At 37.2% G+C, this 19142-nt stretch overlaps 1 protein-coding gene across 21 annotated transcripts in view; it reads right to left on the minus strand.

Moving 5' to 3' along the window:
* The window catches only part of CCSER1 (coiled-coil serine rich protein 1), a 626082-nt gene that overhangs the window by 282793 nt on the left and 324147 nt on the right, over window positions 1-19142 (minus strand). For 18 of the 21 annotated variants that reach the window (XM_040065135.2, XM_058420707.1, XM_058420708.1 and 15 more), the window contains one exon: window positions 12986-13057. The exons of the other annotated variants lie outside the window; for them this stretch is intronic. In XM_040065135.2, the coding sequence (XP_039921069.1) occupies window positions 12986-13057 (72 nt within the window). The remainder of the gene's footprint in view (window positions 1-12985; window positions 13058-19142) is intronic. 21 annotated transcript variants of the gene reach the window in all.

Genomic DNA, 19142 nt, shown 5'->3' on the forward strand with positions numbered 1-19142 from the left:
TATTAGCCTTTGTAATCTGGTCCATTAAAAGCAAAGTAGCCTATATGCTTTAACTATGAATGACATCAACAGGCATCTAGTCACCAAAAGTAAGTAAAATCCTAATCTATTAGAAAAAGAGCTATTTTCTCATCATTTGCTGCACAAGAAGTTTGCTGGCTGAATTTATGCTGGCTTTCTCAACGCTAAAATTCAGTACATACATGACACAATTGAACAGAAAAATTTATATAAACCAGCTAATTTCTAGAGAGAGCAGCCTGCTATGCACAATGGAAATTAATGGATTTGGATGCTGACGTGAGGCGTAGAAAACTGTCCAGTGACAGGTTCATGAACAGTAGCTAAAGGCTACATACACACAAAGCTCAATCCCAGCTCAGACATAGTTTCCTGTCCAGAAAACCCAGCAGAAACTGGGCTGGGAAGTCATGTTTTCTTCCCCTGCTTATCAGATCCAGAACACCAGAAAGCCTAACAACTGTCCAGGCTTGTGTATGTGGTGGCAAAAATAAACCCTCCTATCTGTGAGGGGAGCAGTTGTGAAAGAAAGGTAAATGAGTAATGTAATAAGAGAATGGATTAAATAAGACACAGCAGAAAAAAAGATTACATGAAAGAACAAATAAGAAAAATCATGAAAGAAAAACTGAGCTAGAGGGAGTTAGCAAAAAAATGGAAGAAAAGTTTACAGGTTTTGACAACAAAACATGATTAAAATGAAAGATAAACAGTAAGTGCCAAATGAATTTTATTTTTTCTGCTACAATTTATAATAATCAACAACAGAACAGATTCAGTAATGTATATAGTTTCATACTATGTATAAGCAGAATCTAATTTTCTCATACAAGAATCTAAAATGAATGTTTTAGGAAATGTCTGAACTTTTGATGTTCTAAGAAAGTAATTTGCTGAAAGACTTGGTGCAGTACTCATCTTTCATTCTTGCCTTGTAAAGACATGCAATCCTGCAGAAATCATCTAGAAGTAATGGCTTAAGGAAAAAGTCAGGGTTACATGAAAAAATGCCAACAGTTGAGAAATTCTATGTATTCAATAATTTTTAGAGGCAGACCTATTGAAAAATAGCTGTTCCAGCAGAAAAAGAGACTCAAATCAATGAAAAGGGAGCAAAGAATAGAGAGAAGAGTTAGACACTATACATGATAAGAGACAAAATTTTAGACTTAGGAAAAAAAGCCACTAAGTTCAACTAGACCTTAGGCAGACACTGCATCTGGGCAGGAACATAAGCTAAGGATCATTTCCCATCAGGGGAAGCTGAGAATTACAGAGGGAAAACAGCGGGCCAGAACAAGTGACATGGCATGAGGAGGACAGGAGACCATACCTCTGGATGCTTGGTAAAAAGCGTGGGGCTTGACAGAAGAGCAAATATGCCTTATATTTTCCAGTCTGTTCTTTTTTTTCTGTTCCCCAGACAATGCTATGAAAACTAAATATTATTTTGGTATAATTTTCAGTCTCTGGATTCAGATAAAAGCCAGCTCACATGTGGATGGCAGAGCACTCGTTCTCTGCCTCCTCAATTCAACCTGTGTCTTAAAATAGCCACGCACTGGGCTCATTCTCCTCAGACAGAAAGGATGGATCTCCAACTCACGCAAGCTTCACTAGTTAAGATTTCAAAAATGTTTTATGACTTTTTACAGTACCTATTCCAGTATCAACAGAATGGTAATCATAATGAATGTGATTTAATGGAGGAATGTGTATATCACTAGACAGAATTGACAGAAAATCACACAAATTTACTCTAAGCATCATATAATAATCAAAATTAAATACCAGATGGTATTGTTTTTGCACTGACAGAAGCAGTCTCTCTGTGCTTTATGTCACTGTAAAAATCTTTGTGATAGAAAATGAGCTAACATATTGATTTCTCCCCGCCTCTCCTTTAATGCAGGGAAAACTATTCTAAGAAGGTATCTAGCTTATTTTTAAACACAGAATGTCCAGGCTGCTGGGGAAGATGGTGAGATTAATCTCATAGCATTTATGGGCTAGAAGAGGCCCCACTTAGGCTGCTGAACTCAAATGGCATGTATCAGAGCTGAGAACCATGACTAGAGGCTCAGCAAGAGGTTGTTACTGGCCCTCCTGTCCCTGCAAAGGGAATACTGCAGGGAGGGCAATGAAAAGATGCACAGTCATAAACATTTACAGCAACTAAGAATGGGTTGGGAGAAGACATTAATCCAAGGAGTGACTTCCTCATTCATGAGAGAACTGGCTAAAAAAGGCTATTGTTACTCTGTCCAGAAAGAAATGAAACAAGAATGCAGGTTTCTAAAATAGAAGCGACCTCAAACACAGCAAGCGGGAGAGACTCACACTAAAAATGTGGTGACTTTTACAGTAATTAAAAGGATAAGAGATGCACAAAGATATGGAATTTGGGTCCAGAAAGACAGGACAAGGAAGTTTGATTGTTTCAGCACGGATCTGAAAGCCAAGCTTCATAAAGCTCACTGAGTCAGAGAGGGATCCCTTGAGAGAAGGTGAGGAGGATGTACGAACTGAGTCACACTAAAGATGGAGTGGATTTCTGTAAACTTCTGGGGGAGAATATTACACAGATCAGATGAAGTACAGCACCATTTCAAAGTGAGGAATACTCTGGGTTACATCCTGCCACAGCCAGACATAAAATATGGCAAATAATTTTTAAAATTTACAAGTTTATGATCAGGCATAAAACTTGGATCTTTCATTACTTCAGCTGTAGCTCAAGTACATGTAAAAAACACTTTCTAATTCAACTGCTCAATAAAACATTTTAAATTAAAATTAGATTAAAATATATAATTTCAATATGCAATTACAACTTCCCAGAAAGTGCTAATGCTATGCAACCTCAGCTAATTAAGCTGTAATAAACACAGGATCAAACCAGGGAGATGCCAGTATGCTGTATGTGAACAAATACAACAGGAAATCATCGCTTTTTGAAGAGGCTTAGTAAAAGTCAGAATATTTATTTAGTCTACTTAGTCAAAGTTATCTGGCTCTCATCAGCTAACTAATTAAAAGAAATTGTGCTGATTTACACTGTAATTCCAAGCACTTTCTGAATATAATTTTTGGCTTTGGAAATCTTTCAGAATTAATAATAATTTGACAGACTTTGATCTGTACAAATATATTCTTAAGGTGCGAAACACATAATATTCTTTGATAAATGGACAACTCAGTGATCCATTACTTAGGTAACTCTTCACCAAACAAAAAAGCAACATGTATCATTTTTGAAATATCAGGTGGCAGCTGTATCCCTATCAGAAAGGTTAAAGAGATTTATCTCTCAAGTACGGAGCCGATGGTCCTGAGATTCATCAAACTTTCCTCGTGGGATCACAGGTCCGTGCTTTCTTTCAGCAGACACTGATTACTGTGCACTCACTTGGCAGACGCACAATATCCAAACTGCCTCGTTGCCATGTGATGGCTATTCATCCCCAACATCAAGTTTGCTGGAATGATTTCCCTACATATCTGAGGGCATGACACCACTTCTGCTCCAGTATTTTTTAGCTGCTTGTACAATTGCACTCCCACGTAAAGACATTGGCAGTAAAGGTAGCAGATTATCACATTTCGTTCTGAATTTGACATGGCCATGCAATAAAGGAATGCTAGGTAAGTCCTGATGGTTTTTATAAAGGAAAGAATTGCTATCACAACACCACTTGAAAACAATATAGTTTTACTATGAATAAGCAAAATATTTTCAGTTGAATTGTTTGGGTGCTGTTGAATTCAACTTTTATGTATTGAATTCCAACAGTTAGGACCATTGCTTAAAAAAGTTCCTGTTCAGTATGGGTACTTTCTCTTTGAAAAGCACACTTTTAATGACTCTTAAATTTTACTTCTCCAGCACTGAAAATACCAGAGATGTGCACTGATGAACCCAAGCACACATGAAAAGAAAAACATATACTATTACAGCTCCTTTGAAGAAAGATACTGCAATTAGTTATGGTTTTCAAAGTATTAATTCAAGGAATACAGTATGGTAAAGTGTCTTGAAAGACCACATGCAGAAATCCTATGCTTTAAGCAAGACACCACAGGTATAGAAACAACTTGTCATGAAAACTGAAATATACTTTTGGGAGAACTACTGTAAAAATCAATATATTGACAGAGACATCAAAGTTATACAGACATTTCTTGCAGCATATTAAAATTCAGTTGATAAATTTATTAAATAAAAAGTTGAGAGCAATTTAGAGATTGTGCTTTAATCAAGAGGAAAAATATATGTACTACAGTGAATATGGACTTGAACAAGTTTTCCAAACAGAAGGGAGAGTTTTATGACCTTACTTCTTTAGAAATATATCTAAAGTACTAAAATAAGTAGGTGCCTTGTATACCACTTTGGGTGTATGTTTGGGTGTGCATCTTACAAACAGTGTACCATTCCCAAATGCTATTTTCAGATAACTTCATTTCTCCACACGCTATGTAAATGATGAAGCTAATTTTATAAGAAAGACTTCACTTATATAAATACCTACCATGACCAGAGCCAGCTTTCCTCTATTTTAATCATCATCAAAGATAACTCAATGAATGCTTTTAACTGATACTAAGCACTTTTGCATATTCAAATGAATCAGTAATGGATTTCACAGTAACTACTAGAAATATTTTGGAAGCCTTTGAGAATGTGTTAGCAGATCAGCCCCCAAAGATAAAGTCATAAGCTACCCAAAACAAAAACTATTGTCTCAGTTTAATCTTAAACACTATAGATGGGTACTCTATTTGTAATTTCCAAACATTAAATTTCTGTACTAAGTTCTGTAGCCTACCAGGCATGAACTGCTCTGGAGACCAACATTTCTTCTTTTTACAGATGTTTACCAGCGGCTCTTAAGGAATCTTTAGGTAACAGCAACTCTAAAGAGACTTCCCTTGAAGAAATTACTGGGTATTTGAGTGTAAAATACCTTTTCAGGTCTTATGCTAAGCATAAAACCTAAGGACCTTACATAATTAGGTACTCCTGCAAACTTCAGCTAAAACCAGAGAGTTTTGAGTAACAACATAACTACATCTGAAAGAGCTACATTCAAGAAAGAATGTCTTTCCTGAAACCACACCATTTATGCTTAGGCTTTTTCGCTTTACAGACACTTAGGGACAGATGAGGGAGGAGGAAGAACCAAACAATGAGAAAAACAACTATTTTGTTTACTTCTGACAACCTTGAAACTTCAGCCACAGCTATATTGTCCTGATTTATTTTAGCATTGAATTACACACTTGACTGTAAATATCCAATTAATCTCTTGTCCCTCTGCCCCTTCCTCCTCCATGGAAACTCCAGTGATGGAAAAGTGCATTTCCAAAAGAAAAGAATTAGCGATTTTCATTTGATCAGGCAGAACTATTTTTTCTCATTGCTGATGCATTCTTTTTTGCACAGGCGAAATTTCACAAATCAAATAAAATGCTTTCACAAGAGCAAGAGAAAAATGTTTCTGCAGAAGCTTACTGTAAAAGCTCCTGGAAAGGGACACTGGATTCACCAGGCTTTCTGAATACGTAAGATAGTTTAAGTAATATCTTCACTTTCTTAGTACAGAAAAAATATTCCAAGCAATTTGAGTAGAACTGGACAAAAAGTTGAGGAGAGATTATTTGGCATCACATTCTGTTGGAAAGATTTAATAAAAGAGGGCTGATGTGACCATAATGGAAAGATAAAATTTTCCCTCCCTTTCCATCACCACACAGAATGGAGAAGACAACTGCAGTATGCAGTTGACTTATCCAGGAAAAGCTGAAACCCACACTTCAAATGATTTTTTGTCCTTCAGCCTTCATTGCTGCAAACAGGGTTGGCAACTTCTGTTAAAGTAGATTTTGGAAAACCTATCATTTTCCAAAATACCAAGTAGGTGGCATACTCCAAATAATGGAGAAAGTAGTGGCAACTACAAGACCCTCCAATGGGTGAAGTCACAGAAACCCAGCTCAACCCTCCGCTCGCTCGTGAGTAAATTCTCATGCTAGCACAGACTCCTTCTGGAATGATCCCTTCATACAGCTACGGCCCTTTCCACAGAAATGACCAAAGTAAAACTGCCTCCACCAGTGTGAGGGATGCTGTCCTCCAGTCCATCCAGCAGTCTCATACTTGCTCCCTTCTCCAAATCCAGTCCTTGGCAGGAGCTCCCAGTTCTGACCAGTCTTTTCCAGCCCCTATAAACAAAGTCTGGACAGATGGGAATTTAGCAGCAGAAAGCCATCTACTTTGCAGCATAACCTTTGCATCAGACAACTAACCTTGCTACCATGAGTACATCAGGAGAAGCTGGCATCATGGAACTGCTAAGCCATGCCACTTTCACACAGATTGGTCAACAAGGTAGAGAAGGCATCAAGACCTTGACTTCTCTTCCTGAAGGCAGCATATGGCCCATCAGCCATCCCTAATTTGGCTATCTGCTACTACCCTTTGCCATGTAGTTTTCCTAATAATTACGTTTCTGGTGTTCTCAAAAAGCGTTCATGCTTTATGAGGTGTATGATCACATGACACCAGTAACCTTACTATTATGGCATTTAAGGTTTTCTTTTATCTCCATTCTGTTTAATCGCTTTGCTAAAATTTAATTTCAGGTAATTGAAACACCACTATCATACTCTAATAACTACAAAAATTTGATGGATATATTTATAAGTAAGAAATTAATGCTGTAACAGAATTTGAACATGAATCTGTCTTCATAGGCAGTGTCTACTGAAATGGAATTCTTGTTCTTCATTCAGAAATGATACCTTCCTTTCCCTTATGAGTGAAAAATCAGCTCTGACTTAGTTTTCTACCAAAACAAATAGGACCAAGTCTTATGGCTTTGAGTAGCTTTTTGTTTTAAATTAAATAATTGGAAAGATGAAACAGTAATGTCATAGTTATAATTACATGACATTTTTACTCCTCTACCTGTTCCCAGTCTCTCATCCACCTGCAGGAAATAGAGGAATAAAGCCAGTTATTTTTTTAACAGAATTTAAATTATTATCTGAGTTTCAATTTCACTATCTGTTAAACATGAAAGAAGTGTTTGGTTTCTCTTATGATATGAGGGAATGGGACACAGACTTTAAAAGAGAATAATCAGTAATGAAATATTGCTTAGAATTCAATGATAAAGATTCTTATCCTAAACTTTATGACATGATGTACATAATAAAATAGATGAATACTAAGAACCTAATAAACAAACTTTTAAGACCAGCAGCCATTTGCAAAATATATGAAATCTTATGTTTTTTATGACAGCTCTCCTGTCTTGATCCAAACTTATTTATTAGGGACAATGTGACTTAGAGGGGAACCTGATTTTCATTGAAACTGTCAAATATAATGGTTTTTAACCTTCTCATATGCATGAGATTAAAAAACACTAGACCAAGGTGATTTTAACATGTTTCCTGTAATGTAAGGTGTCAACCTTTCTAAAGCTCTGTTAGGTTCATAACAGAAAAAAACTAATTAAGACATAGCATAACAGATAGTTATAATAGGCAAGATATCACCCATTCCTTTCACAGATACCAGATTTAATCTTACCAGCTCAATGAAACATCCTCAGATGTGCCAAAAAGCCGTAATTAAATAACAGCATTCATAAAAGCCAAACAGTGAGATGCCAGTGTGGCCTATTTACGTGAATTAATATTCTTACTACTGATTAGCTCTCCCAGGTTTTCAGAATGCAGCCTCCAGGATCATATACCCTGCCCTATTCGTACATATTTTGGCATCTAGAACACTTGCAAGAACCAGTATTTTGCACATGTACCACGGCTGCCTTCTGAGCACTTAAAAGGATTAATAAAATTAGTCTGACTACGCCACTAAAAAGAATAAATGTACTCTGGCAGTTCTGCAGATAGAATTTAAATCACCTACATTATTTCCCCCAGGAAGATACGCCGTTTCTGGGCCAGAATTTCTGTATCCTCCAATCTCCAATTCTGTACCTTAAACCCAAGGCCATCTTTCTCTACAAATAAACGACTAATATAGCACAAAGCTTGCACTAGTCGCAATTTAAACACATTTTTGTAATTCACAAATGGAAACACCCACCCCTCAATCTTATGCTTCCTGTACACCCAGAAAGAGAAAGAAAAATCCAGAATTCCTTTTGGACAATCACAGGTAGATTCAACCCTTTCTTCTCCTGGGGCTCTTGAAAAGAACCTTTGATTGACATTTGATTTATTTGTCCTCCCATTTTCTTTTAATGCCTCTTTTCCTCATGAAACAAAGGAGAAAGAGAGGATGAGTAGGCTGCTGTCGAGAGCTACACAGATGCAGCTCAGAACAACAGCAGCTGTAATTAAAGAGAAAAAAAAAAAGGAAAGCAACCTAGAAATTGTGAGCATGTTTACAGTAAGTAGGTCTGTAAGAAATGTATACCTGTATCTGTGGGTGGATAGCTATCAGGGTGAAATCAGTTCCCTGCAGAGCCTGCTAGTAAACCTTATATTAAATATACTTTATATTAAACCTACTTAAAAACTCCATGAAGTTTTAAATGGTCTTTAACTCACACAGTTCAGAACGTCTCTAGGATTAAAGTAAAACCACAACTTTTCATGTAGAGGAAACTTTTGAGTTTTCTAGGGATAACTGAAGAGAACCACAGTCACTTCTCAGCTGCCCCTTTGCCATTGGAATTGTTCTGGCTGCAGCATCTCCCATAACACCCCACTACCTTCTACATTCTATTATTAGATTGAATTTCCTCTGTGACAAGAGCTGGGTTTACCCCAGCCAGCAACCAAACACACATTCACTCAGTCCCCCACCAGCAGGATCAAAGAGAGGATCACTTGTGCATTGAAAAAACCACCAGTTTAAAACAGGGAAAGCAAAAGCCACAAACACAAGCAAAACAAGGAATTCATTCAGCGTTTGCAATGCAGGTGTTCCGCCATCTCCAGGGCAGCAGGGCCCCATCACAGATTAAGTTATTTAAGAAGACAAACAGCATCACTCCAAATTTTCTCCCTGTTCTCCACTTTATGCACTGAGCATGATGTCATGGTCTGGAATATCCCTTTGGTCAGTTTGGGTCACTTGGCTCTGTCTCCTCCCAGCCTCCCATGCACCCCTAAATTCCCTGCCAGTACAAAAACCAGAAAAGGCCTTGGCTGTGTCTAAGTCCTGCTCAGCAATAACACAAACATCTCTGTATGATCAGACCTGTGTTCAGCACAAATCCAAAATACAGCCCCATACCAGCCACTGGGAAGAAAAGTAACCTCAACCAAGGCAAAACCAGCACACAGTCATGAAAAATGGCATTGTCTATTCTATTCCATTCCACTCCTGTTAGCTGTAACACGTCTTGGTAAGTCTTGTGGAGCTTCTCTATGTACCAAACCACCACCATCCGAGAAACTAGACCCCCATTCCAAGCACCTTTGATTTCCACTGGTTATCATTCCAGTGGGAGCATATTCTAGTTGAAGTTGTATGCTTACATGTTCTTCTTGATCAGGCCAGATCATGGGCACCCAAAGATTTACTGAAAGCTGTTTCATGCAGATAATTTTGCTCTAGCTTGTCACAAAAGGAAGAAAGTCATGGGTTTTGGGCTTGATTGGATTTTCGGTTTTGTTTTTCTTAAACTAATTATAGAACTTATTGCAAGTAACTTTTTTTGATCTTAGAGTTCAATTAATAATTAATCAGAATCAGCAGGTTCTGTACCAAGAGACCAAGTCTCTCTGCCCTTTCCTCAACCCCAGGTCATTTCCCATCTGTATGCAAGCAAGCAGAGTAAAACCAAAACAAAGATCTCATTTAAATGTAATGACAAAAGAGAAGCAAAGCTTCTCTTGTGACTACAAGAGAATGTGGCTACTTCTTCTGGAAGCCTATCACAATGTCAAGTTTGAAAAGAGATTAAGCCAGAGAAGCACCATGCAACAAAGTGGAAGATCATGAGATCTGGATCTGTCACTGACAAGTTTGTTATGAAAGTCACAGCTCCACGCTGCACTCTTCCTTCTCATTATTTTTACTTCAAATTAGAAAAACCTCAAACTTATCTTTCTAATTGAAAAAAATAATAATAAACTTGCTATAGAAAAGAACCAGGGAGGTTCACATCTCCTGGGGGGTTTATGACCTTGAGAAAGGCACCCAACAACTTCATGCCTGCACAACAGAGCATGGCAGCCTATCTCCACTGTACATACATTGTTGCAGTGCTTTTTAAAATACTCTTAAGAATTTCACACATTTAATAAAGACTGACAAGCATACAATTCATTCTGTAGGTCATCTGCTACACAGATATATTTTTCCATCCCTTCTCTGAACAACTTTCTTTTGTTAAAAGAAGGTCATTTTGGATCATCAAATTCTATTCTGTATTACCAAATCTTCTCCACTGAAATTATAATTAATCCATGATCCTATCATTTATTTTTGTGTTCACAGCATTTTTCACACAACTCTAAAATTAAACAAAGAAAGCAGCCACATTCCATATCTGTGGGAAGCCTGCACAAGCCTTTTACAAAACTGTGGATCCTTGTTCAAAGAATCCAAGTCCAAGAATCCAGTGCTACATGGACTCAGTGAGATGACAGCTGTCATACGAACAACATTATCCTTACAACTAAATCATTCTGCTATGGCTGCAACATTGTCATATTCTTTGGTAAGTGACTAGGAGTTTGGAAAATCTATTTTGTACTCCTTTTGCCAATTAGACTCTTACAGTGCTTTTAAATAAATTTACAGTTAAAGCTGTAGCTTAAGTGTCAGCCATTTCTCTGTTTCTTTGAATTGCAGTTGTTTATATCACCATGATACCTGTAAACACTAATTTTCATGCCAAATGGATTTAACATCAGAAATGGTTATCACTATTTGTCAAGAGCATTGAGAGAGTTCTTTTTTGATCAACAGTGTAACAAGGGGCGATCAACCTAATCTGCAAGAGGCTCCTAATAACACCACTGGGGATAAAGCCGTGCTGATGTTATTTCCTAATCACTGCAGGAAATGCAATCAGCTCACTGTAAAAATCCCAACAAGCCTCCAAATCCTTACTTTTAAAAATTCAATTGCCTAAGGGACTGTGAGGGAGTTAGAGTCAATCTACAAGAAGCCTGTTTGACACAGTAAAATTTCCCACGATGCTCATCTTTTTCACATCTTTTTGCAATGGCACAAGAGGAATCCTCTATTCATTTTAGCAGGGTTTCTCATGTACCACAGAAGGATTTTTATTTAAAGACAGGATTAACTGCCACATAACAGACCGTATTTGAACCCTCTACTAGGTAAAATATTTATAGAAGAGAGATTTTTCTGGCGTTAGCCACGTGTTATTTTGGGCAGTAGCACTGTTCTGTAGGAGAGCACAAAGAGAGCACAGAGAGAAAACTGACTCAAGAAGACACAATTATGAACATGCTGTTATTTAAGAAAAGAAACAAACAAAAGCCCCCCCCTCCAAGTCACCATACAACCAGATGGAAAGAGCTGCTTGATAAGCTGAACTCTTGCAGGGCAAAGAAAGATGGCTTCTGTTGACTGAACCTAACAACTGGCCGGCTCTTTAAACATCTTTGTTGTAAGCACTTGGGTTTTGCTGCCAAATGCTCTGTTTTTCTCCACAGTATACTGCTGCACTAACCACAGTGTGACAGCCATGTGGGTTTCTTCCACCCTTATGAGAGCCACATAACAAGAAATGAAAGTGTTACTTGATTCATTTCAAGGAATAGAATTCCCTAACCCAAGTTCCTTTAGCCATTCTTAAGCCTAACTTCATTTTATGAAAACTACATCTCAGCTGGAAGAGAATAACCAAAAAACCCCCAAAACTGGTAAGACTGCTATGGCCGAAAAGTATAAAAAGTAGCACAGCACAGCATATGTATATGATATACCCACAGGGATATCTTTTCAGATGAACCCTCTGATGAATTTCCCTGGCAGCACTGAAGGTTTTAGAATATAGAAAAGTCAGATAACAAGTATCTCTTTTACATTAATCTGCCTTTAGCCTAATGCAGGTACAAAGAATATTAGTCCCTTTGATTAGGATAGTAATTTCAATTAATACTTCTGTCACTGAACTAGAGGTCAGTCCTCAAGGTGCACACAGGATGCTTTGGAATGGACCTGAGGAAGAGTCAATCCTTCATTAACGGGAAGTCAAGTGTCATGGTCCATCTAACATTATCCATCCATCTATGGTGCCATTCACCCTCTTTTAATTGGACACCCCAGAAGGCCTGGAACTGCAGGGCTCAGGCTCCCTTTCATTCTTGCTGGGTGAAATAATAAGCCCCCAACCTCTGGCCCACAAAAGCCTACAGAATCACCAGACACATAGAGCAGGTGCTTCATTTGCTTCTGACCTTTTCTTCAACTCAAGTGACTTGACTACTTCTTTCTCCGTCATTAGGCTCACACTGCCATTAAATGCCACCTTTGCTAGCAGCCACCTCTTTCTTACCTTTCTCCTAGAAAACTATCCACAGTCCGAGGCACAAAGGCACCTGACAAAGTGATCAGCTGCACTCCAGTTCACAGCCTCACGTTTAGGTTTTTTTTTAAACTGCCAGTAGAGCCTGAAGGGATGAAGCTGCTGCAACTGGGCAGTCAAATGTAGATGCATCACAGAGGAACATTTGATTTCCTTTAAGTCACTATCATAAGCCAATTTAAATTAAAACTGTGAGGGAAGCACTTGCTTAGATTCAGTTTTGCCATTTTGGATCCTTCTGAATGCTCTTTCAAGGTAACTGCATCACAAAGCCTGCTTGCACTGTCACTTAAAATGATTCATGGAGGTGTGCAGGACATCCTTATGTACACGTAATTATGATTTCCATTAGCCACAAAATAAATGTATGAATACATGAGAAAAGGGATTAAATAATGATGGATACTTACGCCGCATCTCCTTGGGCCGGAAGAGCCACTAAATTTTCTTAGTCTGTCATTTATATTTCCACACTTAAAGCCCTAGGTGTACAGACACCCAGTGAGGAAAAAAAAAAAATTAAAAATTTAACTCACTTCCATACAAGATGAGAAGGACTCTATAGATAGAAAATAAAGAACTATACAAAGGAGTATTTAACACTCTACATTTCCCATCAAATAATGTGTGTTTGTGTATTTGTATATAAACACTATTTTTTCATGTTATCTTCCCATTCCTATAAGCGAAACAATTTCATTAGAATACAGAGAACAGAAGCATCACACAGTACCAGTGACTCCTGTGTTTAATGCTGTAATGAAATGAAATCTATCTTAAAACATAATAAATATTCCTCAGATCCCACTTCTTTAATTAAAGAGAAATTGTCTTTCCCTACACCAGACTGTGAATAGAGAAATCTGTTTGCAGAGTGGGCTTCACTTCCCAGTGTGGCAGCAAAGAAGTTGCAGATTTCTTCTGAGCGGGTATATTAGCTCTTTGAGTAAGACACAGGCCAGTGAGGAATAACTAACAGCTGGAAATCGAAGCCAGAAAAGGTAGGATCAATTCCCCAGCCCAAAACCAGGACAGTGTGCAGGATCACCAATACAAATACTTCAAGCCTCTTTCTGTGAAAGGAAGATAATAGCTCTCCACCCTATAGTAGTGTTACGAGGACTAGTGTTTGCAAAAGCCTCTGCACCTCAGAATTATAATATTTATGATGATCAGTCCCATCAAATTTGCATGCTGAAGACATCTAGTTAACATGTAAGTAGCATTTATATGTCTGTTGTACTGATACATAAAAAAATGACAGCTTCATAACATTTGTTAATTTTTCCCCAATTAATTTCATTTACTCTAAGGACCTCTTTCTGTCTAAGAGGTGTCCAACGCTTTATAAAATAGATTAAACCCAATATAATGCTGACTTAATTCATGGACAGCTATTTCTGTGGGTTTTTTCCTTGTAATGATAAGGAATTATCATTTTGCTAACAAATTTGCATTCATCCTCACACATCACTAAGGATAATTATGGAAATGAAGAGTACTGGAATCAACCGTTCTGCGGTTGTTGAAGGAAGGAGGATAAAGATATTCAAAAGAGGAGACTGAAGCAAAAGGCCTAAAGAACTCATAACTTAAACACCTATATATATTATTCATTCAAATGTTTATAAACATGGCAATAAACATCAAATACACAAACTTGCAATTGAATGACTACCCTCAAGAATACAGCAAAGCAGAAAGCAAAATAATAAAGATACAAGAAGCTACAAGTACCATTCTAGCCACTTCTAATTCTGAAAATACCTCACTATCAACAGCTAAAGGCTTTGCTGCTTAGAGCTGGGGGGACCAAATGACACAGATTATGATCTGGCTCATTTCATACCAGGCACAAGAGTGTCTTGAATGTCTGGAATTTCCACGATACAGGAAAACTGTTTCTTCTCCAAACTTAATTGTGTATTGATATGACAACTCTCACTTAAGTGGTCAGGTTGGACAAAATCACCCCTTCCAGTGCTACTCAGTGAGCAGAGCTCATTATGGACGTAACATTTCTATCCAAAGAGATTGAAGTCTCAATCAAAGAAAACTGACCTAGAGGAATCCAAACAATCCCTGAGAAATATTAATAAGACAACTTTATAGTCCAAGTTCCCCTCTCACACAGAGGGGATGTGACTGCAACTTCATTCTGCATTCCATCTGCAATACCAGAATGAAAGCAATATTCAAGATCTTTAAACTTTTTTTCCATAGAACCAAAAAACTGATAATTTGTGTGTGTGAATCTCCTATATTCTGGAACACTGGCATGCCAAACTAACTAGTTTATTTTAAACTTCACTATCACTGGGTTTCTTATTAATCTTTCGTGGTTTCCAGTGCAGCTGTTTTTCTATGATACATAATTATACTCCGCAGATTTCCAGTTAAGCATTTTAAATTTGATGCAGATATACTAGTTTGAGAAAATGGTGAGACTTTAGGTATTGTAGTGAACAGTAAACAAAAAAAATTCAGGAAATATCTTTGTTTCATGTTGTTTGTATAAACTATTTCATGGTCATGTCTAAATTTTCCCTTTGTTCAGCTGTAGATAAACATTCCCCCCCCCCCCATCAACTTTACCTCTTGTTACTGACTTATTGAAATAAACTGGCAACTTATTAGAAGAACCAGAAATAATTACTCTGTACAGTTATGTAGAGGATGCTGTACTTCTCCCTTTCACTTAAATATGAAACTGCGCAGAAAAAACCCAAATTGACAAGAATCAGTCATGCTTGTTCATTCCTTTCTTGGTTACTGACAACATCCAGAAATGTAATGATGACAACAAATGGTAATCAGATATGCACTGGAAGAAAACTTTTTTCCACTGCACCCTCCTTTAATCTTAATTTAATCTTTCAGAACTCTATTGACAGATGGTAACTGTAATGATACAATTTTCACAAGGCTACCCATAAAAGTGTACCACATTACTGTACAAGTTTAAAATGCTTAGCAAATATTATTCAAATTAAAAATTTGCTATTCCTTCTCATCAGTAGCATTCAGCCCTGCTTGAAAATATCAAGCCAAAAAAAAAAAAAAAGGCCAAAAAACTGTTGAATATTTAGTTCAATATTCAGAAGGACGAACTGAAGTTACTAAGTTCACCCTCCACCCATTATCAACTCTTTCAACCACAAAGGTTGTGCTCTTCTCCTTTAGTCCAGTTTTTTTTTTAACATAAATTTTCAAGTGAATCATGTCCTCATCCATTTATTAAGAAATGGTTTAGAAATTTAAATTGTCCCAAACTTACGGGTTTTTCTTAAATTGTCAAAGTTACCTGTGAGATACTCACAGTAGGAATGCTAGTTCTTATAGGTGCTTCCTATGACAACAATGCAACAAACCCACAGGCTTGAGACTGGGTTTCCAACATTTTAAAAAGAATTAAAACTGACACTTTCCATTGTCTCCATCCCCAATGTCTTTCACGACTCTGACTAAGTCTCTGATAAATGAAGAAGCCTGAATAAATGGATTTCTTATCCTACACACACACAGAGACATAACTTTTCTGGACTAACACTGAGAGCCAATTCATACAGCCACATGTAAGAACATTTCAGTCAACAAAGAGATCCTTTTACCTCTCCTGTTTTTTTAAAAAAGTATGCCAAGAAGTTAGAAGAAACTTTATGGTTCTTAAAAAATGGTAAGGCACTAAAAAGTCACCTTAAGCATATAAATATATTTTAGTTCCAATAATCAAAGTATTGAACTATACCAGGAAGAAGGAGAAGAGCAGAGATTAAATTGAATGTACATGCTGTGGCTTAAGATCAGAGTATATTACATCTTTCAAAACCAAGAAATTTACCCCAGTACTACCATAATGATGTTATAATCTTTAAATATAGGGGAAAAAGAAACTTTTTCACAGAGAATTAGCTTTAATGTTATACAATGCAAAGGTTGGTGGCACTTCAGAAGTCCCTACCTAACAGTGTAAGTCACCATTGCATGAAGCAATCAAAGCCTCTCAGACAAGCCACATTCCTCAGTAAAATTAAACAGCTCATTATAAACAAGTGGCTCATGAAGGAGTTTATAACTTCCCGAGAGACAGAGCATGACCAAGTGACAAACTTAAATGTTCAAGAAACCAGGAACACAACAAAAATCGAACGACATCACAACAGCTTTCATCACCTCTCAATACTTGGCTCTGGTAGAAAGTTAGGCAGAGGAAAAGCTGGACAGAACTTCCAGAAGTGGCACAAGGTGTCTATGTGTCAGCAACTAGATCTTGTCTTTAATTTCAGTTAATGGCTGTCTAAATTGCTCATGAAAATATCTCTCTTTAAACTCTCAGTGAACATTTTCAAAATCAGTCAGTTATTTTTAGTGTCATACTTTTGAGACATTTAACTTGATAAGGATTTCAAAATGCCAGCCCTCAATTTCTTACCGTAATGGATTATGTTTGAAAACACGTGTCTGGGTCATTAACATTACTCAGTACTGGGAAACTTGTTTATACATGTTCTAACAGAAGAGTCAAGGATCAGATATTTTCCATTTAAAATCATTAATCTGACTAAGTCAAAACTTTTTGTCAAAAACTTGTGAAGTTTCCACACCTATGATTTTCAGAGGCTTTCTGGATAAAAAAACCAGCAGTCCTTGGCCAGAAAGAGAGGACCTGCTACAGTGAAAACACACATCTGAGATGTAGAAAACCCATCTTCAAATCTCCAGTTTGTTTAATTTATACTAGGAAGAAAACATTCATTGCTCTAACACATACTGGAAAGCAAATAATTATTATTAAATAAACTCCTGCACTGCAAACAGTTCTACATTTTCACCACGTTGAACGTAATTTATGAAAGCACTTGAATTTTATCTCATTTACTACAGCTCCAGAAAGTATTCTTGGGTTGGAATGGTCAAAATAGACTTCTATTCTCACCTTTAAAATAATTGATGGAGCTAAAATGGTCAACAGAGATGAACATTTTCACTTCTAGAGTAATTGATGCCTCTGATGTAATCCATGTCATCCATGCCCTGATGGCACATGCCACTACAGTCAGTGGGCACTGCAGCATTGACTTAGATGAAATTTTACTCCCAACTCTTTATAACAATTCTGCTCACAAAAAACCCAAAAACCAAAACAAACAAACAAACAAACAAACAACATTCATCATATTTTACAAATGCCTGATAAAGGAACTTCCTTGTCTGACCATGCAGGAGTCCCTCTGGCAGCCACTCTGGCACCACCTGAGCTGGGACTTAGGACCTTTTGCAGCTACACCCTCCACATTCACAGAGACACACCAGGTTTCCCACAGCACTCTCAGACTTCCAGATCCTTAATACCATTTAATCATGGTGCAATAATGAAATAACACATAAAAGCTCAAGCTGGTGCCTCCAAGAAGCAATCCCAAACAAAAAATCCTGGGCTTTTACACCCTTGCAGGCAGCACCCTGAGCTACCTGTGCTGAATGGATTTTTCACACCAGCACACTGCCCCAGGTTTACTTATGCCTATCAGTCCCAAGAAAAGGGAAATTAGGAGGATTTGCTGTCCCTATTGAGATGATTAGATCTGCACTTTAAGCACCCTTACTGGGTGTATCAGAATCCTCCCACGGAGCTTCAAGAAAATATTTTTTCCTGGTCTTAGTGATAAAATCTTGTCAGCAGCCTATAATGTTACAAGTTTTATGACTTTGAAATCTTAGATATAGAGTACTCAGCAGGAAAAGCTTATTTTGTAGGTATGCATCAGAATTAATTGTGTGAGTGTGTCTGCCTGAGGGAAGGAACCTGAATGAACCCAATATTTATCCTTGCAGCACTGATTATATAAAATTTTAAGTTATGCTGGAAACCCTGTTAACTGAAAAAAAGTTATGATGATCCTTCTGCATGCCTTTGTTGAAGCATCACTTGTGTTTCTGATTGCTTTTGAGGGTTTTAATAAGACATACATTAATCATTTTCCTATATGAGTAAATAACTGAATTTATAGCATTAAAAGCATCAGATCTTGCCTAAGATAGGGATTGTAATTTTGAAATATTGAACTAGCAGTCAACCTATGATGAAAGCTTCAATAAAATAAAGGTAAATACACTAAAAAAATGCATGTACATAAAATTTGGAAAGAAAGGAAACTATGACGAAGCCATAGAGGCAGAAAGAAATCAGACAATACATGTGTAGTTCTCAGTCTCATTGCTGATTCTTTAGTCATTAATAAATATTAGAAAATATGTTAGTATTTAGTAAATATATCAGTGACAGTGGGAAATTACAGATGCTGTACCTACAGTCCCCACAATAAAAGTAATTTTTTATTTATTGTTAAACAGGTGATGCAGTTCTATTCAGACAGACTTGCTGGCAGAGCTCCTTCTTAGGAAAAATGCACAGAAGCTTCTTGTAACAGGGTCCTGTTACAAGACCTAATAATAATAACTGCTTCACACTCCTCCCTTCAGGATAAATTCAGTGCTTTTCAAGATCTCATATCCTACTATGATAAAGACTGTGAAACAAATCAGATGTATACATCTTTTAGAGAA

This window comes from Hirundo rustica, chromosome 5 (assembly GCF_015227805.2).
Source record: "Hirundo rustica isolate bHirRus1 chromosome 5, bHirRus1.pri.v3, whole genome shotgun sequence".
Lineage (NCBI taxonomy): Eukaryota > Metazoa > Chordata > Aves > Passeriformes > Hirundinidae > Hirundo > Hirundo rustica.